The sequence below is a fragment of the Uloborus diversus genome, chromosome 1 (genome assembly GCF_026930045.1).
Source record: "Uloborus diversus isolate 005 chromosome 1, Udiv.v.3.1, whole genome shotgun sequence".
In the NCBI taxonomy this organism is placed as follows: Eukaryota; Metazoa; Arthropoda; class Arachnida; order Araneae; family Uloboridae; genus Uloborus; species Uloborus diversus.
This window is the reverse complement of record NC_072731.1, coordinates 79,129,138-79,153,234: the sequence shown is the minus strand read 5'-3', so window position 1 is coordinate 79,153,234 and position 24,097 is coordinate 79,129,138. Positions and strand designations below refer to the sequence as shown.

At 31.7% G+C, this 24,097-nt stretch overlaps 1 protein-coding gene across 1 annotated transcript in view; it reads right to left on the bottom strand.

The window, feature by feature from the left end:
- Nucleotides 1-307: 307 nt before the first annotated feature.
- Nucleotides 308-24,097, bottom strand: part of LOC129234670 (mediator of RNA polymerase II transcription subunit 23-like) — a 125,640-nt gene continuing 101,850 nt past the window's right edge. The window contains exons 28-34 of the mRNA XM_054868714.1: nt 20,006-20,143; nt 13,804-13,963; nt 12,360-12,432; nt 9,386-9,597; nt 5,661-5,781; nt 4,184-4,269; nt 308-856 (exon numbers count right to left, since the gene is read on the bottom strand). Of these exons, the coding sequence (XP_054724689.1) occupies nt 718-856; nt 4,184-4,269; nt 5,661-5,781; nt 9,386-9,597; nt 12,360-12,432; nt 13,804-13,963; nt 20,006-20,143 (929 nt within the window). The 3' untranslated portion in view covers nt 308-717. The remainder of the gene's footprint in view (nt 857-4,183; nt 4,270-5,660; nt 5,782-9,385; nt 9,598-12,359; nt 12,433-13,803; nt 13,964-20,005; nt 20,144-24,097) is intronic.

Below are 24,097 nucleotides of genomic sequence, written 5' to 3'. Positions count from 1 at the left end.
TTCTAAGAGATGGTTAGAGATCTTCTAGGATGAAAATTCATATTCAGCAGAAGTTATAAGTTAGAAATATAGTGTTTCAGACTGAATAAAAGTAATTATGTCATAAATTTGATTGCCATCCAGAACAACCAATTAGACGGCTTGAAATGTCCCTTAGTCCGAACTGGAGTAAAGGGAGCTTAAATGTGCCTGCATCCCTCTAACTACAGCACTGATTAAGCTGAACAATCCAGCTGTAGCCCAAATGGACAAAATGTGGAGTGTTTGTTGCTTACAGGTAAATTTTAATATAAAAGATAACAAATCGTAAGATGAAACTTTTATTAAAAGTAACAAACTGTACAGAGTAGAATTATGCTCAAAAAATATCACTATAGCTCATTTGTATATTAAAATGCCTTATAGCTGTGGTCATATTTATACAGTTAAACAAAAGTGGGGGAAAATACAGTATTTTAAAATAAGTTTAAATTAAATGTATTAATAAAATAAACTTTAAAAAAAACTGCAATTAAAAGAAAAATTATTTTAAATTAGATGCTATTTTGAATGATTTAAAAAATGAGTATATACACAGTGAAAATTGTAACATGTATTGTAGTCACAAAAATCTTTCAATGATGCAGCATATGTTCCATAACATTTTACCAGATAAATGCTATTTAGCAGTTAATATTTTCATAGTTTTATAGCTTACAAATGTACATTGCAGTATGATTATGTCATTGATATCTCATCTATATTCAAATGAGTAATGAACCGTAATTTCCTTTGAATAGCTGGTCTCAAATTTCGGATGATCCTTTCAACTTCATTCTTGATGGAATCGCCAATAAACATGTATTTGATATGATAGCTTGAAATAAGTCAAAGATTTTTTTCATAAATTTTTAGATTAAGAACAGCAGTAAAAAGTCTTGACATTTTCTTTACTAATTCTAAAATTTTAAAAATAATTTCAAAAATTAATTAAAAGAAGTAATAATAATCGGGGCGGGCATAATTTTCCTTTCTTTTTACCACCTAAATGAAACTTGAAACACAAGATTAAGTTTAGAAAACTGTCAGACTTGCATAAAACTGTCTAATTTGCAAATAAAGAATTAAAAAAAAAAAAAATAAATAAATAAAAACTTACTCTTAAAATACAAAAATATTTCTTTGACACTTTTTCAGTAAATTGCTGGAGAAAATAATCCATATTTGTTAATGCTTTGATTTAAATGAACATTTATTATGATATCAGTTGGCTTCATAAGAGTCAGTATTGCATCATAATGAGTATTTTTTTAAATAAATTTACAACAGTATTAAAACTTCACCCCTGCTTGTAACTGACATAAAAAATAACTGCAAAATTAGCTCCATTTCATTTACAAAAAAAAAAATGTTGGAAGCATTTAAAGTATAGTACTATTGACATAAATTTGGACAAATGTGAATAAACTCTCTGAAAGTCAGTTCCAACTTCAAAGTAAAAAGAAAAATACAAAACAATGTCCAACTTACAATAATACACCACAGACCACAGTTACAAAGGAATTGCAATTAATAACTAGAATTTGGCAATGGGGATACATTACTAAACTCGTTTTGCTTTCCATCTGCTGAGTAGGTTGAAAAAACCTGCAAAATGAGCCAGTTTTCTGGTCAACGTAAACGGCCTCATAATGTCAATGATAAACATAAAATTACCAACAACAGCGGCAGAATAAAAATATAGCACTTATCTTCAGAAAAAAAAACGTGTTACAGTACCAAAATACACTAAAGGATTTGTTTAGAAGTACTCATATGTGATGCAATAGTGACCTTTATGAAGTCAACTGATGTACGCAGGTGTGCTCACGAGGGGGGAGATTATGGTGTAAGATGGGCCATCTAGATTTTTAGGTGGGATTTTTTTATTTTAAAATTTATTTATTTGTTGATTTATTTTTAGCTTAAACTAAAGATTTCATTTTATTGATTTAATTATATATATTTTGTGTGCATGTGTGTCTGTGTTATTGATGTTGCAGGGAGCTTTTCTAGTAAAAAAAAATAATAATATTAGTTTAAAATAAGTAAATAAATAATTAAAAATATTTGATCATGACTTCCATCACATGACTTCCTTTTACGCGATTTAATGATAATAGTGCCTGGGAGTAAGTAAAGAAACTTTAAGTCTTTTAAACCCAAGTTTGGTGCGAAATGAAGCAAAAAAAGTTTTTATACAAATTAATTTTTCCAATATTGTGCATTTAATGTGATTCAATGGTTAACTTTCTAAATATAGCCAATAGTGGTCAAAATGAAACCATATTTTTAAAAAAAAAACGCCAAATTCGTCGCCAAGTTGGCGAAAAAGTTTGATGATATATCACCAAGTGTTTGCCAAATTATAACACCACTTGAGCTTGCATTGAAATTAACAATGGTTTCCCCCAAAAAGATGTAAAAGACCCTCCCCCTTTTGGAACATCCGAATGCAACCAAAAGGGGAAGTGCACAACTAGACCCCACTAGGTGTCTACGTACTGAATTTCAACTTTCTAGAACATACTGTGTTTGAGTTATGCGAGATACACATGCACATATATAAGTCATTAGAAAACTTGTTGCAATTAATTCGGGGATCGTCAAAATGGATATTTGGGATCGAACTTGGAGGGATAGGCACTAGGATGGAGTGAAAAAAATGAATTTTTGATTTTCAGAAACGGGTACCTTTCAATTACTGTGTATGAGGCTTAGTAACAAATCTGTAAAATATTTCATTTTTATGACGTCATCTTGAATCTGCACGTTTGACTTAAAATTTGTTTTTTTTTTTCAGATTTTTCAAAAAAAAAAAAAAAAAATCCAGTATTAGAAATGAAATAAATGATGACGGGTGGTTATTAAATGGCAGAAGAAGGCCTAATATGTACAAAGAATTTTTTTTAACAATTTTAAATTATAGTTTCAATCTGCGCATTTTGCCCAAAGTTTATGAAATCAAATCTCTTGAAATGTCCGATATTTTCAACATACTGAACCGACATGGAGTTGTCAACAAGCAGACAAGCGTGGAGTTCTGTAATATACAAACCCCCTATACATTGGTGGAAGACTTGAACCATTATCTAAAATGGTTTTAAAAAGTTCTTTGTATATTTCAGGCATTGTTCTGTCATTTAATAACATGAGTAAATTTAATAGATGAGGTCGTAAAAATGAGATATTTCACAGATTTGTTACTAAGCCTCATACACAATAATTGAAAGGTACCCACCCGTTTCAGAAAGTCAAAAATTCATTTTTTTCACTCCACCCTAATGGGCACCCTTGAATGTATGAGTATGTTGCCTGGCTGGTCTGGCTACTTGAGCCTTTTACAACTCATTCACACTCAATGTTTAACAAATCGCTAATATTATTATTAAATGAGAAAGAAAAGAGAAAAATTACCTGAGCATGGGATGGAAATAGGGATCTTTGGATTTTCTCTATTTCTTGGTTGATTTAAAGGTTTCTAGTTCGATCCCACAGTTCAGACAATTTTTCAATTTCTTACTTCAAATTAATAATTACACTTATATGTATAACATACTGTTACAAATCCTGTAAATAGTAATTATTGTAGTAACGTAACCTGTAAATAGTTTCCCCTAATGAATATACAACCCCTTAACATATGGCTAAAGTATACGACCCCCTATTTCTTTTTTTGTTCATTGATAAAATTTGATAACGGTCTACTATTTTCCAGAAGCGTTTGGAATATTTGAGAGATTTCTTTCGGTGTGTATATAAACCGTTACGCTGGATAAAGAGTGAGTTTCGATTGAGATTTCGAACTGAGAGCGTATTTGCTCTGTTTATAGTTCGCTGTGTTGTTTTCGTATTTGGAAGTAAATACGTGTGTAACCGTTAAGTTTACAGTGTTGAGTGATATTTGCTTAATTGCTGATGATTAATTTAGCAGTTAACGATTTCTCCTGTACATAGTGTAAATAAAGCTCCTGTGTTTTTATCAAGAACTGTATCTTCATTTCAAGAAAGTGGAAGTCGCACCGAATCCGTTACAATACAAATAAACTATTAAATACTATGGCAAAATACATAAAATATTCATTCAACCATAGGAAAAAAAAAGTTTTGAAAAAATATTTTGAAGAAAAATAATAAAAAAGAGAAAAACAGCTTTTAAGGATACAGTAAGTCACACACAGAATCGATGAATCTCATTTGCTCACAGTTCTTATCCACTGCTTCAAGCATCTCATAGAGCTCCACTGTTATCTATAATGAAGAATTCATTTATTCTTCTAAAGAAAAAATGAGAATAAGCAACTAAAATCATCATTTTATGATCAAACAAGACCTCATATTAAAGATGAACTTTGTGTTTCAGAACACACAAAATTTAAATTTTTTGAATGACAAGGAAAAGGATTCATAAATTAATAAGAGTGAAACCGCACAACGGCTGTGGACTCTCGCTGTTGATATAAGTCTTTTTTTTTACCAGTTTGCTGGCACTCTCAGGTACAATGAGATGACATCTGCCCCCAGCTTGGTTACTCACTATTCCAGACTGATGAGTCCATAACAAGGAAGAAACAGCAGTGCAGTCTCTAGATGTGATAACCAGGTTGTTGGTATATGACATTTAGTTCTGGGCCTTAGCCCTGTCTTAAGAGCGGCAAAGGGCCATTTATTCCCGCAATCCCATTCACGTAAGGTTCCCGAGGGAGGGGGGGGGGGGGGTCTTCAAACCTATTTTTACACAATATTTTTCCAAATATTTCCATTTACGTAATATATTAGAAATTGCGCGGACAAGTGATTTGGCAGGGATCATATTTCATTTGGAAGGTAAAAAACGTATTAGGATGAGTTGTTTTTTACTTGTTTTACAAAGAATGAATAGTGTAAAATATAATAAAAGAATCACACTACGTATGGCACATTTTATTTTTAATTCATACCGCATCATATATTTAAAAAATAAAAATCTTCGATGAATGTCAAACTGGGAGTTTTAGTAAGAATGGGGGAAGGGGTTTGAAAATCATATGAACCCTTACATGGGGGAAGGGTGGGTGTCAAAATTGCCAAAATCATCATTACGTAATTAATTAATGGTCCCTAACTCACTGCTTGAGCATGACATACTTCATAAGTTCTAAATGCTTCTTGAGCCTTTTTAAATTTTACGCTCATTAATAAACACTTAATTAAATGATCATTAAAATAAAATCACATGTCTTTAATTTTAGTTAAGGTTATTTGTAATTGAACTTTAACAGTGAACTTTCAACTACTGTAACACATTTAAATAAAACAAATGAATTTTTATTGTGGTTGTGTATAGTTAATAATACACAAAAAGGGGTAGGTGGGATGAAAAAGGATAAAGATCTTGCATAACCATTCTAGCTATAATTAAAATTTTTGGATGGAATTGAGCCAAATTTAATTTTTGTTTGTACTGTTGTTGTACCTAAGTTCAAAATTCCAACTAGTAGCAGTTGGTACCTCACCTGCTCAGCAAAACATCTGTCTTAAATTTAATGCATTGTTACAACTATCTAAATGAAACTCTGATTTTGAGCAGTTTTAGTTCTATGTGAAAAAATAGTCGGAGGGGGGGGGGAGGCAAAACATTAAAACAACAACAAAAGACTCACTTCGGCTGCATATTTTGTTCTTTCAATATGAAATCTTTGCAAAAATGGTGCAACCAAATGGCAAAGGAATAAAAATTGCTCTTCAGTCTTTACAGCTGGTTTAAATTTTCTTTTAAATAATCTAAAAATACAAAATAATTTGTAATTGTAACAAAAAAGAATAATTATTTTTGAATTTTTAATTGTGACTATTCTCACCAAATAAGAATTAATATTGTTTCAACAGTAGTTCCATAAAAAGACATATGAAAAAAGATAACTGAAAGGGAGACAGAGAGCTTTACAACAGAGCCTTAAATAATACAAAATAATCTATAATATTTTCAAGCATTTTCATGATCAGAACAGGGTTTGACAAAAATACACATTGAAAATGTATTTCGTTCTGTTTTGAAAATATTTGTACAATATAATGACAACAAAAAATTAGTACAAAAAGTCATGTAAAATGTTGACATCACCACTGCATTTAACTAATTGACAGCAATTTCTTTTATAACTTCATAATCTTGAAAACTTTGAAACTCAATTACAAAAAGCTAAATACACACAAAACATATCACCTACATTTTATTATTTTAATTCAAAGTTAAGTAAAATGCTATTGATGTTAATTTAATATTTGACCTGTAGAATTACTGAATAGTACAAAATTAATGCTTACCTTCAATAAACTACAGATATGTGAAGGTTGTAATGCATTTTATAGTACAATTAATGTAAATATCCATTTTTTAAAGAAAGGATTATGAGTGGGATTTCCTTTATGCTTTACCAAGGGTTTTTCAAACTTCTTCTTCCAAAATCTGATTAACAATTCATTAAGTTTATATTTGTGATTTTTTTGTTTTTTTGTTTATTGGAAAAGATATCAGACCATAAAGATGTAACCAGAAATCAAGGCCGTATCCAGAAGACTCCCCCCCCCCGAAATGTTTTGCAACATAAAATAGAAGTTTTTTTTTCTTTTACTTTCTAATGTCTGAAAAGGAAAATAACAAAGTCTTTTATTCTTAATTTTGTATCTATTAAACGAGTGAACAATTAAAAAAAATACAGAAAAAGCAATTCCAGTTGTCATTAGCTGCAAAGCATACTTGAAATTTAGACAATTATTAAGACTTCCTGCTTTCTTTTCTAATTCAATTCATGGCAAAAGCAGGCCTCTGGTTAGCTTGGTAGACTTGCCCCCCTCCCAAACTAGTATCTGGTTACTAAGATGTTCCAAATACAGCTCCTTGTAAATCCTGTGTAAAAAATGCAAAAATTATTTCTAGCATTTTTGTAGCATAGTTTACAAGATAAATTTTTATGACTGATATGTTTCATATACAGTAAAACCTGTAAAGTTGACCACCCTTGTAAGTTGACCACCTGTCTATGTTGACCGCTTTTGTCAGGAACGGAATTAGCCCTATCTCATATAATGAAGGAAAACCTCTGTAACTTGACCACCTGTCTATCTTGACCACTAATGTACGCCAAATTTGGTCTGGAGTATTGTAAAAAACCCTTTGTAAGTTGACCACTTGGTTTATTTTTTAAAACTTTCTTCAGAATATTATTTTATTTTATTATTTATTTATAATAATAATAATAATATCTTTTTTTTTTGGTTAGCTTTCAAAGAAAAAAGCTTTGATGACATACTATAGCATTTCACGAACTTAACAGCAGCATAAAGCTTATGCTGCTCTTTATTCTCCAAACTTGTTTTTGATTTGTTGTTCTATTTGAGACAGCTTTTTGTAATCTGTTCAATGAAAATAGTTGTCAGTAGAAAAGTTCAAAGTCCTTTCTTTCAGTTGCAATATGTTGTGGCAACACAGAAATACTGCTAAAAAGAGCAGTCCCGGATCTATACATTTTGAGCCCACTGCAACAAAATATGTAGGGCCTCTCCCTAGTGGCGAGCAGTGTCTATTTGAAAAGCGAATAAGCCTTAGTGCTATTTTTCCCCCCTATTTTTTCATCAATTCCTAGGGCCGTTAGCCCCATTAAGGACGCGGGCCCCTCACACTGCGGGTATGCAGATCTGGGCCGGCTAATGAGGAATGAGTAAAGTTACATGTTTCTGGTGCAAGGGATTAAGAGATAGGACATTTTAATTTTGCCTTTATGAACTGGGAGAGTCGAGCTTCTTGCTCTTCGTGCTATAAGTTTTACATAAAAAGGCTTCAAAAAGAAAGTTAGTGGAGCTTGAGATTAATAAAAAGTATGAAATATTAAAAGTAATTGAAAATGGAGAAAGCCAGAGAAAAATAGCTGGCATATATGGAATTTCTAAAACTACAGTGTCTAATATAGTTAAAAACAAGTTGAAAATAACAAAAGTATTAGAATAGTATTTTTAATTATTGTTTCACTTTCAATAATGTTAAAAAATGAAAGTGGAGTTGAACAGAAAGAGTAAGGGTGAATTCCTCAAAAAATTAATACATGGTTCAAGAAATGACAAAAAAAAAAAAAAAAAAACCATTACCGCCCTTTATAAGTTGACCACCTGTCTAAGTTGACCGCCAAAGTACTGCACCGCGAGTGGTCAACTTACACAGGTTTCACTGTACTGCCATTTATTTAATACTGAATTCAGTATTTTGGAAGTTCTTATGTTATTGCTTGTTTTTATCTTACTTCTACTGCATAGTGTTAATATCTTAAGCATGAGCAAAAATATAACACTTATTCTACTCTATTTCATTTTCTGCACTACTTGTGATTAAAAAAATAATGTTTGTTTTGAGAAATATTTCGTTACATTTGTTGTTAACACAGGTGTGTCTTACAAAGTTATAATCATTTTGTAAGACTGTGCAATCAACTTCTGGAAAGTGCAAACGAAGTGCTTTAAATAATTTCAACTGTTCTAGAGTCTTTGAAAATTATTTACGGTTTTGAAATTCCTTAAAAATTAAGTCAATTTTGTCTCTGGCCAGAATATTAATCTTTCATTACTTATTTTCTGAATCTCTGCACCATTTCTTCCGAACCATTTTGAACAATTTTTACTATAGGGCATTTAATAAAATAGGGGAGGGGGGGGGGAATGATCAAAAACAAACTACACTAAAAGTCGATATGAGCAAGTGACAATGTGCTTCTTTTCTTCTTCCTCATTTTCCCTCTCTGTAGATTTATGTCAACGATTTTTCGAACAAGAAGTTTTATTTTGATTGCTCTTCATTTGCAAAAGAATGTGTAACTTTTAAGAGGTTTTGTTTGCCTTTTTTTTTTTTTATAGTTTTGTAGTTTCAATTACTCCCATAAAAGGCCTCAAAATACAGATTTTTATATCTATATTACAAAAATCCCCCCCGAACCCCCTGAAACTATAGATATTTTATATCCCACTTAAAGCGCCACTTTCCTATTATCTTAAGTACTAGAAAAGGTGAATAAAAATAATAACAAATGAAATTAAAAATAAATACAGCAGGGGCAATAAAAAAAACGAGACAAAAACATAAGAGCTGCATCAGTAAAAAAAAGACACATACGGGAAAAATGGTCTGTTTTAGAGTCCCTATGTCGTATATATATATATATATATATATATATATATATATATATATATATGGGTGTGTGTGTGTGAGTGCAAATCTGCGCCCCTCCCGAAAAATATTTCTGGTTACGGTCTTGCCAGAAATAACCTAAGAGCGTCTGAAATCATTAGAATCAAAATAAGAAAATATATATCAAAAAAACATTAAACAATAATAACTTACTCAGTTAAAGTGCAAATCTGACCTATGCTTGCATGGTACCACACAGAATGGGTCAATGCAACTAAATAACAACATGGCAAGTCTGTCATGCTTTTATAACTGCCAGCAAAATCAAACAGAAGAAATGGATCAATGTCTGGGGAGGGGTTGGCCAATAAAGGAGATTGCATCATTTCCAAAATGCGATCATTGAGAACAGTCCAATATGCTTCCTATAATATTAAGCAAGTTATTCATTCGTTTGTAAAATAAAATAAGTTTTGCTTGAGCATAAATCATGAAAAGAAAGAAAATTTGAATAGTATTGATTGACAACTTCTTTTTATCATCTTTTCCTTATTTATAAATAGCTGAAATATTAAAAACACTAGAGGGTGACAGGAAACAACTTAGGCACACATAATATATAATAAATTTATTGATAGAAAATATTACGACCAAACCTTGAAATAAGTATGAATACATTATTTCGTCTAGTATATTATTTACAAATTTTCTAAGTGGCTACCTTTAGCCTTAACACAGCTTTAAACGTGTCACAAAATTTCCGACCATAGGCCGAAACTTACTGATATTTTATCCCATTCCTTGCATAAGAATTTCTTTAGGGATGCCTAAGTTTTATAAAATTTAGCACATACCTCGGCCTTCAAGACCTTCTTACATTGTTAAACAGTGTCCACGACCCCAATCTGTAATGGTTTGGGGTGGGATATGTGCTGATGGGGAAAATACCACATGTTTTTGCTGATCAGGGGACAAAAATAATCAAGAAATATATCGCAAACTCATTTTGGAAGATGTTGTCTTACCTTGGTCGCAAATGTTCTTTTGAAACAGAAGATGGACCTTTCAACAGAATTCGGCACCTGCACATAGAGTTAAGGCACTCAAGATTGGTGCAAGACATTTTCTAGACTTCATTGGAGGTTCAGAATGGCCTCCGTATTTCCCAGATTTAAACCCAATGGATTATTCTGTTTGGTCTATCCAGAAGACAAGGGTGTGTGCTAAACCTCAAAAAACATTGGCATCCCTAAAGAAATCCTTATGCAAGGAATGGGATAAAATATCAGTAAGTGCATTGCAGCCCATAGCTGAAAATTTTGCTACACATTTAAAGCTTTGTATTAAGTCTAAGGTAACCTCTTTGAAAATTTGTAAATATATTAGATGAAATAATAAATTCATAATTAATCTGAAGTTTGGTCATAATATTTTCATCCGCATTAAAATTTTTTGTATTATGTGTGTCCAAGTTCTTTTTTGTCACCCTGTATATCAATTACAAACATTACAAGAAAATCACATTTTATACACACTACATATAAAAAAACCAAAACACTTGAACTATAATGATAAATTTTAGCTGTTGTTACTGTAAATTTATCTTCAAAGGGAAAAAAAAATATGCCATTATGAAATGAAAATTTTTGTATGTATTAGATAGTGTTTTTTTTTTTTAAATCTTATTTCTATGAATTAAATATGCAAGAATCAAAACACCTATATAATCAAACTTTATTAAGGTTGGGGTGAGGCTTTTAAATGATATAGAAGGACAGTTTAAGAATCCATTCTATGCTCTTTTTGTAATTTTTAAAACCATTTCTAAAAAGAAACAAGTTTAAAAACTAAAATGCACAATCAGTGCAAAAAGAAAATTTTTTCACTTTATCTTTTTCAATGCATTAGAAAAATTTAGCATAGCATGCAGAACCTTTTTCTTTCAGAAAGTGGCCCTATTTCCAAAAAGGTTGCTCACCCCTGCATTAAACTAACAATATTATTATATACAAATTGCACAATGAACTAGGAATCACAATAAAATAAAGCAGTAAGATTGTTATTAAGACAAAGTAATAAAAAGTGCTAGTTGAGATTATATTCAATACAGCAGACACCACTATATGAGAAACAGGTTGATTGTTCCAATAAATGAGTTTTAATACAAGCACAAATCATAAGTGATTGCTTACAAATTTTCCAGCTGCAAATGGACACACCAAATTTGGTGAGAGTAAAAGAACCCAAATTGTTTGCTCCACAGATTCTGAAAAACCTTGTTTGCATAAACTGCAATTACTCTATCACCCAGAAATGGAAAAAAGAGAACACACACACACACACCGAAAAATCTATTTTTCAAAAGATGCTTAAGATCTTAAGTTAAAGCAGGAAGATAATTTAAGAATAAATACTTAATTGCACTTAATGCAACATCATCTATAAATAGTGTAAACTGATGACACTGCTAACATTTATAAAATTGTTGCAGAACTTGTTATTCCTTGTGTCACAAAAAACACGCTAATATTTAGAACTCAAAACATTTTTATTAACATTGAAAATTTATTTGAAAAAGGTAAACTCATATTATTTCTATGAGTGTCGTGCGTGCAAGAACCACGGCACACAACATTCTTGGAATTCTAAAAGTGAGAAAAGGGAAGGCCATTTCTCGTGAACTCGAATTTATGCTTGTTTTGGGTTTGCAATACGGGAAGGTACAGGACAATTTGGCGAGCGCCAACGTACCAGTTTGGCTACTGCAGCCGCAAACTCAATAAAATGCATAAGACGTTACACGATTTATCAGACAATACTATTCAGTTTGATCGAAGAGTATGTAGTGAAAACCCGTTACAATGAATACCAATGCAACAAAATCTATTTTCAGTCCTGAGGTAATTTAAATTACATTGTTTGATTTCCAACAAATAAAATTTTCAGTCCCTTGAAGTTTGTTGCAACAGGATTTCACTGTTATATTAAAAAACAATTGATAGATTATAACTCAGACAAAATTGTGTATTTTACATCACTTTCAAGATTATCAGCATTTTCTCTTTAGCAAACTTAAGAAATTAAACTGCATGGTAAGAGTGATGTAACACAAATAAGATTGCACAGTTACGTCCTTATAAAAACAAAAATAAAATAAGACTACTTTAAGGAAAAATATGGTACGTACTGGTAATGCAGTAAGCACTAAACCGACAGCATTCATCCAAGTCAAAATGTTGGTTTGTGAAGTCACAGCACGTCTAAAATTTAAATTTAAAAAGTGAAGATTTAGAGATGATTAATAACGATTAATACACACACATTACATTGTATGGCAGTTAACTAAAAAGTTTGAAAAATATATAATACTACAAAATTTCAACAAAATTAAAGCGCCTGCCACTAAGGGTGGCTAATTTAGTCACCTGGCGGCTAGTATGTGTAAATAGTGTGTTTTCCTTCCCATAATTGAATGGTAACTCTATTAAATATACATTCATAAACAAGGGCTGTTTATGAATGTTTTTTTTTCTTTTTTTCAACGAATTTCATCCCTGCCTGTGTCATACTTCACCATACCCTTTCCCATGCCATGCTGTTTTTCATATGTATATTGCTACAAAAAAAAAAACAATATCACACCTCTGTCCCCCTTGTCACAAACAGCCACAATATCCCAACATCATGCACTCCTCTCAAATTGAGACATCATTTGCACACAGCCCCTAAGCGAAAGGAACAATGTTTTTTAATGAATGTGTAACTTAAACTTAAACAAAAAAAAAAAAGAAATGGGGTGTAATGTTGAATTTTACTTCCAATGTTCAAGAGAGAATAATATTGCATTGGTTACTAATCAGACATTGAGCTTCTTTTGAAACTATGAAAACATTTTGGTAGGCATTGATTAATCCAGTTGTCATGTCTTTTTCAATGAGTACATTTGATAAAAGAATACTCAAGCACAAACTAGATTATGGTATTAGAACATTTTTTAACAAATTACATGATAATGTAAAATATAATTTTATATTGTTAGACTGAATACCAGAGATGCATCTAGTTTATATAGCGTTCACAAAAAAGACAAGACGATTGTATGTAAAAAAAGAAATACGCCACTTGGTGGTGTCAACGCTGTGTTTGGCTTGGACAATAGCAAATCAGAAGTCAAGCAGATGCCAATAGGTTTATTCTTTTCCTAAGAGAAAATCCGTGAAAGTGACAAAACTTCTGGCAGCGCATTTGTTTACCTTCAGTCCATATTTTTGGTGTACAGATAAATATAACTAATATCTGAAAAATGCTACATTTAAGAAGAAGAAGCCCTCTCTATAAAATTAACTCAATTATACTCAATTAAACAAAAAATCAATGCAGGAAGCAATAATGACATTGCGTTATCTACAACTCAGAGTTTAGAGTATTGAAAAGAAAAGTTAAACTACAACATGAAAATACAACACAGTCAAGTTCTGGGCTGAAAGAGTAAAAGTTACTTCAGAGAAAAAAAAAAGGGTAAACGCAAAAAGATGTAACTTATCACTTGATGGCATACCAGTTAAGGGTGCATGTCATCAAGTGATAAGTTACAAAAACGCAAAAAGATGTAACTTAGTTTAGCAGCTTACCCCCGTAGAACTATGTCTATGAGAGCATTTCCGACAATGCTGGTTGAAGTAGGAAGAGCCATCAACTCAATGCAGGTCACATGCAATGCATGAGCAGCTGGATTTGAAAATTCATTAAACCGCCAATCAGTATGGGGAAAAGCAGGCTTACCAGCAACAGCTGACTATTGTTAAGGGTTGTATTTCAGACATCTTGATTATAAACTCAAATGAGGCAAAGAGATGCAAGTGACAAAATTAAAAATTCGCAGATAACCAGAACAAATGATATGAGAACCTTTCACTGCTTTGGGGCAAGAGATAGTACTGGCATCCCTAGAAGGTGCGGCTATACAGCATGATGAAAAAAAATCAATGAAAAAGAACTTTAAACGCGATTTACTCAAAACTTTAAGATGTCCACTTGCATTCATTTGCTTCTCATAACCTTGAATACAGTTGGACCTCAATATTAGGTCTCTTTGGGATTTTGTAAAGCTGACCTTATAAATTTAGTGCGGTGACTCTATGATAAGGCAGTGTACTTATATGTTTTGCAGTAGGAAGAGGGAGGTGCATGTAAGTTTATGTATACCACAGTGTGCACTATTTCAATTTTTATTATCACAGTTGTTTTTTCACTTTATACTGCATTTTCTGCATTTCCTAATACATTAGTAGGAAAAATAATTTTTTGCTCATAAAAGATTGTGTTACACAGAAAAATCTTGGACTTGAATCCAGGGTTGTTTGGTTTAAACCACATTGGTTTAAACCATGGTTTAAACAAATTGGTTTTTTAAAAAAAACCATGCGGTTTTTTAAAAAAAATGGTTAAAAAAAAAAGCCAAAAAAAAAATTCATTTTAGAGGTTTACATTGATTTCCCCACACATATTGAAAAATGTAAAATTCCATTTATGCTAAGTTCCTACGTAAGTTGCAGCGATAAATACTAAAATTGCAAAGTTGCTTCTTCAAAATGTATTACAAGCTTTAATCGAAAAAAAATATTAATATATTTTTTATTTCATATATGTGCCATAAAGCAGATTTCAGTCAACTTCCATCATTATGCTTAATTTGCATGATTAGTTAAGATTTACTAAGGATTGAATCTTTTATTGTAGATGCAATCAATTATATTGCTCACTCCTGTTGCAGGGGTGTGACATTTTTGCCCATTTATTTGCACTTTCCTGGAATTTTAACTTTGACTTGTAAGGTAATCAACAGTCTAACTTAATTGTTTGCACCTAAAAATTATGATTTGTTCTGCAGGTGAACACAAATAATATTTTTTGAATCAAATTTTAAAAAAAAGTTTATACTTCACGTATATAACGTTTTTGGCAAATTTTTTTTTCTTGAAATAGAATTTGCTACACATTTATTTGTTCTAAAAAGTTTGCATTTAATATTTTTTAAACTTCAATGCTGGATGCAACATGTATGCCAGTAAATATGCTGTAATTTAAGCCATGTTACACCAATTTTTGTATTTTTGATTTGGTTTTTTGTTTTAGCGATAGTCGATATCTTTTCCGAGTCTTTCCAAAATAAGAACGAAGTCGAATATAGAGCAGCACTTTTTTTTAAAACTTTGTCAGTACAACAGCAATCGATTTTTTGACTGTTCAATCATGTACTGTTGTACATTTTGCTTTACTTCAATATTTGCGACATTGTGTATATAAAAATCAGCATTATGTAAAATCAGAAAGAAAAAATATGAAAATTGTTCTTTTGAAAAGATTATGCTTAAAAATATAACTTTTACCTTTATTTGATAATTATTCATATTATGATGGTTTTATAAAGTTTTTTTCTTGGATCTTCATTATATTTTATATTAACCCGCATCACAACCACTTCTTGAAGTATTTCGTATCACAAAGGGTCTATATATACATGCATACTAATATGTTAATCAAGTCAAACATTTCAATCAATATTTCCCTGCAGAAAACTATTTTAATTATTTAATTTAGTTACAAGATTTTGCTCTTATCTCTTTAATTAATCAAGAAATTAGGTATAATGTGACTATTTAATAACTGTTAATTACATGGAACCTTAATTACCCTCCGAAAATTAATTGGTTTTCTCGCAAATAATATTTAAACCAAAAAAAAACTCGGTTTAAACCAAAAAAAAAAAAAAAAACGGTTTTTTTTGTTTGTTTTTCTTTTGTGAAAAAAACCGTTTTTTTTACCGAATCTGTATGGCCTTAACATCAATTAAAGAAAGTCAGAAAAAAGTGATCTTATAAGTGATTCAGTATTACCTGACCCAGTGGCGTAGCTAGGGAGGGGTGGAGGGGGCGGTCCACCCCCAGGCGGCACTTTTTTAGGGGTGGCAATTTCACACTTTTGATGCAAAAAGATTCAATGTATTTTCCCAATACAGAAATTACACTTTTAATCTACGGAGGCAAAAAAAAAGTCTTTGAATTGGTTAAGTTTTGGTACTACTATGATAAAATTACTCTATTACAAAACATATGTTTTTCTTCTGGACATCTTAGCACTATTCTTTGTTTTTTCTCTCCCTTCGTCTGAATATACAGACTAAGGGAAGTTGCAGTGTCAATGAAGGGACCTAATTTTTTTTTCATTCTAAATGTGTTTACTATAGTGGAGGAAGCAATAAATTTCATAACCTTGCATTATATTATGAATCTGCCTCTTAATGTTATGAAAGTTCCTTGGAAACCAGCTTATTAAAAAAAAGAGAAACATTTTTTTTTTTTTGAAGGAAAGTGACAGCAAGAGTAAGAGGAGAAAAGTCTCAAATGGAGGACAATTTATTTCTCAACTTCAGGATAACATTATCTATTTCGACAATTGCTTTGATTGGTCCTTGATTAGAAAATTTTCATTAAGACAGAAGGAATTTTGTGTAGGGGAAAAGAGGGCATATATGAATGATTTTTTTTATTTCTGTATTTTTCAAAATATGTTATCAATTTCTCAACGCAAGAGTGTCCCCATGATTGATTACACTTTTCTTTGTGCCGCTAGAGGGGGGCGCAAGTGAACAGGCTTGGAGAACATATGAACACGGGTAAAAAATGCAGGAGAAGCATCATATTTTAAAGGAAAATTCTTCAATATGGAACATGTACCTAAATAACAAACAAGTTGAAGGGTTTGAGATCTATACCGCATCAGTTTCAAGTGTACAGTAATTGTTCCACTAAGAAAATATATTTTCTTGAATATATAACTGCTCACTGTCAAAGTCTAAAATCTCTTAGCCTATTCCGATCACTGAACAGACTAGAAAAAAACTTATGTGACTACATAATAAAAAGAATTTTTTTATTATGGAAAGGAGATTCTACATATATTTTGTGTTTAAGCTTCATACATTGTTTGATAATGTATTTTAAAATGATTCTGAACTTCAGTTTTTAATTAAATTAAAATAGTTTGTCTTATTATGTTCTGTAAGTATTATATAACATTGATCAACTATTCAGTAACAGAAAAAAAAATAGATAGATAAATAAGTAAATAAATAAATAAATAAATAAAAAAATAAAAATAAAAAATAATAAACATAAATAAATAAATGTTTAATAATATTAATAACAATTAACAATAAATTTACAACTGATTGTAGGAAACTAATAATTATCAAGTATTTACACATTTTTTAACAATTGCATTTTTTAAACTTCTAATTAGGAAAGTTTCTGTTTTCCTAATTAACATCCACCTCGAGCTTTACACTCCTTCCAACTGTCACAAAGCTTCAAATGCATTTTCAAGACTTGACAATTTGTAAAATTTTCCGTAGAAGAGCCGCTCAGAAGCCATTTATTTCTCTCACAACTTGGCCAAACATTGCATTAAAACAGCATTTTTGCGGGCTCCATTTTCAATGCTCCCCCCCCTTTGTAGTCTAACGTTTCAAGAGATAGCTTTAAAATGTGCTTTCAGGCAGGCGAATTCTGACCCCTTCCCATATAATAAAAATGAAGACAGCTTAAAATTGCGTTGTTAAAAGCCTCAATAAATGTCACATTTTTTGGGAAGAGCAACCAAATCTTCCTATCCTTTAACGTCACTGAACAGCCTAAAAATGCTGTTTTAGGCCTTCAATATCTCAAAACATTTTCATTTAAAACTTCAATATCAATAAATTACTTAGAGCAGTCGAATTCTGTCCAACCAACCTGAGCCTTCCTGTAGCTTGATTAAAGAAAGTGTAAACTGTGTGTTTAGAACATCAACATCAAACTTTAAAAACCCCATCTCATCCAATATCTTCAAAAATCGCATAAAGATGGGTTTTTGAAACTTCAACTTCAGAAAAATTCTAAGGAAGAGACTCCAAATGTCCATGCAGTCACCTAACGTCACAAGCCTTTTTTCCCCCTCTCAATGATGAAGAGATGAAAATGAACAATTTCAAGAAAGATTTCGGGTGGGAAACCCCCATCTGATCTCTCTCTCATAACGTTGTCGGTCAAACAGCACTTAAAATCACATTTTTAAGATGTCATTTTCAAAACATTTGTAGGGGAGACAGAAGAGCCATTTGACTTCCCAACATTTTTGGAAACATTTAGCCACTACCTAATGCCCAAGCCTACGATTGTGTTTTAGAAACTTCGGCATCGAATAATTTCTAGAGAGCTCCCAGAAAGTTCCCTAATCTCTTTAGTGTTATAAAAGATTGCCAAAAATTGATTTTGATATGGAAAATATTTTGGGAAGAAAATCCAGTGGGAAGCTCTTACACCACTAAATAGAGTCTACACGTTTGTGTTCTTTGCAGTCTAGTCAAAAATCTTTCCGGACAGCGTCCCCGGACCTTCCCCAGTATCTTCACGCATCCAAAGATGTCCTAAATTGCTTTTTCAATATTTCAATTGCAGAAAATTTCCTTGAAAAATCACCCCGCCCCCCTTCCCCTAACGTCACCAAAGAAAGCCTAAAACTGATTTTTTTTTTTTGAAATTAATCTAGAAGGAGCTTTAAATCTTTTTTCTATAGCATTACTAAAATTGCGAACTTCGACTTAACTTTTGGAACTTTTGGGTGGAGCTGTGAACTCTTTTTTTTTTTTGAAGAAATATATGAAGCAAAAGAATATTTTTCCTTTTTTCTTAATTAAGTTTTAAATTTTACTTTAAATACTTTTGAATCTTTAACTTCATCAAAAGGGCGGCAAATTTAGAAACCACCCCGGGCGTCAGAAAGTGTAGCTACGCCACTTACCTGGCCATATATCTGATAATACATTACATAGAACTCTTATTTAATGATTGTGGAATCTATAAAAGTGACCTTAATTGCAGTTGATTGCATATCAATGTCCAACTATATAAGTAATACATAGAAGTAATACTACATAATTGGCGCGTGAATTACATTATATTAATTGCATAGTTCATTTCATTTACTAGCATTTCATTTCATGCTATTCAAATACTCGAAGCTTTTTGATATGCTTGAACTAATCAATGGATTAAATATGATGAGGAAAGAGTAAATTTCTAAATTGCGAACTACAAATGTTTTAAATGCATTAAGTATGGGTTGCATATCTGCCATGCAAAGGATAAGAATGGTTTTACATTTTCCAGAAATTTAAATGTAAAATAGACAAGTAAATCAAGTTCGTAGTGACGCTGCTATAACTTTGTAACATCATATATATTTCACACATATAGCAAATAAAATTCTTCATTTACAAAATCTCTTATTCTGTGTTACATGTTCAAAATTTGAATCAAATTTTCATGCAATTTATTTAAATTCATGAAGCGTAAAGTCAGTCTAAGATGGTTGAAAACATCTAAAAACTTTCATGTAGAAGTCATTTCTGTTTCATATGGGAGCAAATATTAAAAAACCTACACCCTTGAAAGAGCACACTTTTCCCAAATTTCTTTCATTCTATAGATGATGTTGGACACATATAATCTTGCTTAAGGTAATTAAATTTTAAAATATTTAAAAGGTAAAAAAATATAGAGACTGGTAGATAAATCTCCAAATTAAATGTCTTGTACAGAGAATGGTGCATTATGTTAAAATAATGATTAAATTTAGCTAATAGTTACACGCAAGTTTTAACAAAAATCATTAAAAAATTAAAAATGCAACTAATCCCACTGCATTACTTGCCGGTTAAAGAAAAAAAAAGTAAAATTTTCCTGAGCAAGAACAAGAAATTGCTTTTAAAAGCAAAGCTCACATAAAGGATACTATCTACTAAACGCCCAATTAATTTTACGTAGTAATCAAAATCTGGAATCCAATCCAAGTCATCAGCAGGCTTTTGAAGAAAGGTAAGATAACCTTCACTTAAAGCCCAGCCTTTAGGACGGATGTCTTTTAGAGAACCTGCACAAAAAAGTTGTTTCATTTTTCATTTATTCAAGTTAATACAAATCAATTAAGCAATTGAAATATCATAAAAAAACATTCCATTAGTTATTCACATGAAATTAATAATTGCTTTTATTTTTTATAATAATTCATACACAGACAAGCAGTGATCTATGATGCATCCTGAGTGAAATATTGAAGTTTAATATATTCAGAACATTTTAGTACCAGAAAATTAATTATATCATGTTACAGGAAAATTTTGACACCCCTTTAACTATTAGTATTTCACGCCATATTTCGAGGAATAATTCAGCCTTCATTGTCCCTAGAACCTCATTGTGTAACGTTTGTAAACATTTCAAACGCATCTCAACCTCATCTAGAATATTTTGCATCTTTTCCGCATAACGCGGATAAGATAAATGAACCTATATCCGCAGATCTAACATTCAGAGCTATGTCTACTACAGCCGAATATTGTAACACTGAAGAGGAGCTGCGGTCTCACCACTTTTACAGAATGCAATGAAATTTAAACCAGATGCACTTGACTAAAAATACTGATAAGCAAAGGGAATGTTCAAGGTCATAAAACAAAAAGCTATTGAGTAAAACCTTTCAATCGGATTGAAAATAAAATAGGTGTTATCAGATGAACTTTTGAGCGGTCTATGAGACCACACCTCCCCTGTTAAGGGTTAAACAATGCAGAGATTCCCCCTCGCCTCCCCTACCTCTCATTCTAACCCATGCATGTCTGCAGCAGATGGTGAAAGACACCACAAGTCAAGCTGTCTATTCCCAATATATTGAAATTATCAGATGCTAATTTTATGAATTGCAGCATGTTCTGACACTGAAAAGGTCACTTTAATGTCATGTTTAACTCTCCATGATATGGGAGAATGTTGCCACGAGGATCGGCAGAAGAAACTACTTCCTATATTTTGCTGTAGTTCCTTACAATCACTGATTAACCCTTTCTGGCGCGGTGGTCACAAAAAAGGACACCAATTTTAAAAATTTCTTTAAAAAAAAGTTATTTCTTTAAAACTCCAAAAATCGCTGCATTAGTTGCTTTTATTTCTCTTTAATGCGCACAGATGGCAGCACTATTAAACATGACTATTTTTGTTGGCTTAATTTCTTGTTTAAAATACCTCAATTTTCAAGCTCAAAAACAATATTTTTCTCAAGATTTTAAAATTTACACCATAAACTAAAGTAGTCAACCATTTTCCCTCAGGAATCCTGAGCTAATCAATCATAATTTTGCAAAAGATTCGAATTCATTTTTGAATGCATAAATAAAGTTTCTTTTCAGGTGTCCCCAAATGTGGACACTGCCCTTCTACAGCATTGATCTTACTGTTGTGGGTGAAAGATGTAATTTGATACATTTCAGAGAAGGGGGACCCAAAAGAATAGTTTTCAACGGGCTTTTCTTTATTTATTTTGGGTTCTTCACCCAGAATAGGTGAATTTGAAGGCCCATGACTGCACACGTTTGAGATCTGCTTTTCCTACCAGACAGTTGTATACTTTTTTTATTCTTAGCTTTGATATTATTTTTTCTGTAAATGGTGTTATACAGTTGTATTTTTTCAATTAAAATTTTATATCACAAAAAGAATGTACATAAAGCAAGAACAATGTGCCAAAAATATTTTTAACATTTTAAGTTGCTTATTTAGATAATTTTAGATAATCTATATGAACTTTTTTAATTTTACTTCATCTTTATTTCGGAATTTTTATAGTAAAAATGTTGGATTTTGTGTTTTAAATATTCTTAATGGTATAAATTATTGAAATAATTAGTAAAAATGCTTAAGAACTTAAAATATTTGAAATTACTCCAATTGTCATACGAGGTAAACATAACCACTTTAGAAAACAATTTCTGCTCTAGGAGGGCGGTGGTCACAAACGGGGGACACCACCCCCAGCTGGAGGGAGTGAATTAAAAAAATTTTTGACTGTAAAATCTATGTCCAGATAACCAATCTATTCCATCCATTGTGCTTTTTTATTATATTTCAAAAATTTTAATGACCTGCGCCTGTAAGGGTTAAAGCAAGGCAATAGAAGACTATACAAACTTTCTTTAAACTATAGACAATGATATTTTTTTGTAATTCAAAATGCCAAGCTGATTTTTAAATTTAATTATTTTCTTTCAGGTATTAACTGAAAGTGTTAAAACAAATAAAAAATTAATAAATCTTACACACAGAAATAACGTGTGCAAAAGAAACAACAGTTTGGTTAACTATACAAACTAAACTGTACAGTGTACAAATGTGTTATGATTGCAATACACAAATGCTTAAAAATAAATACCTTCCAGTGACACTAGCTGAAAATATTCTCTAAATTTATGCATAAGAAAAAAGTGAATGATTTTAGCATAATTCAGTAGGTGGCCCAGACTATCTGGTTTTAGTCAATATATCAATGTCTCAAGGAAGATCAAGGAGCCTCTTAACTATTTAACCCATTGCAAGTAACAGCTGCTTCCGGCAAACTATTCCATATGCCTACAACCCTCTTAAAGTAGTAATTTTTCCTGATTTCAAGATTTGCTTGGGTTTTGGTTATATTTTAAAACAATGACCCCTGGTTCTGCCATCTGTGTCGAAATTTAGCCCCCATAAACCTGTACACAGGGCTGGCTCTAGTAGTTCTGCAGCCCTAAGCGATATTGACAAGTGCCGCCCCCTCCCTCCCTAGTGAATAATAATAATGATAATAATAATGTAAAATAATATATTAATAAAATAAAAATAATAGTAAAGTGCTTAAAATTGAAATGTTTCTAGTTAAATTCCAAAGTGGATTTTGCATATCCAAACACTGGTACACTTTAAATTATTCTTTTTAGCAGTGAATCTTATGGCGCTGAAACAGATATTGATACTTTTAAAAAATGTTCCAATTTCAAAACTTGGCCCCTAAAATCTGCTGCCTAGGTCGACTACCCCAGTAGAGGGGTCTGCCTGTACCTAAGAGCCAGAACAAAGTAAGTCACATAATTCAGACTTTATAAGAGAGAGGAAAAAAGGTTGTCATGCAAAATATGTAACATACGCTCTTTTAACGCTGGTAAATAATTACAAAGGATTTTCTAATTGGAATTTCGTTCACACGGCTTGATGTGGAATAGAATTCTACATACAACATAGTAATAAACTGAAAATCACAATTTTTGGACTTACGTCAGTCTGGCTTTGAGGTACAGAAACATCCTCCATTTTAATAATTTGAAGTGCTAACTGTATCATGTTCTCTCTTACTCAGGGCTGGCTCTAGTAGTTTTGCTGCCCTAGGCGAGGCTGACAAGTGCCACCCCCCCTCCTTCCATTGCTCTTTCTAAAGTAAGTTATTTAAATACAAATTGGTAATGAACAAAGAAATAAAATCCTGAATGAGACCCAGCCCCTAATACTGTTTTCCGGGATCAAATACCTCAGATAGACTGGTATATTAAAAGTAATCCTGTAACTTCAAACTGTTGCTTTTCTCCCATTTGTCATTTAAAACTAAATAAATAACAACCTATCATTTTTTTAAAACAATGGCGGGACGGGTTTGGAATCTTTAAACAAGTTGCAATAAAAGGCATAGGAACTTTGTAAAAAGAAGGAGCTCATAGTGGGAAGTATCTGGGACGCAGAACTTAAGACGCAGAAATAATGGCGTAATCAAAAAGTAATTTTGGAGGGAGGGGCAAAAGATTTTCTTATTTCAAATGGACGTCAATCATTCCATCTCTCTCTCTCTCAACTTTATCAATTATATCTAATGTATGCATTGTATGTGGAGAGAATGAGGTGATAAAACTTCTGTTTTTTAGAAGGGGTCGGTCAGTACTCGAAGATGGAGCACATAGAAATAAAGGAGTCCGGGGGTTCTCCCCGGGAAACATTTTTCAAAGTTCTGCTTTTAAAAATGAAGTTTTTGACC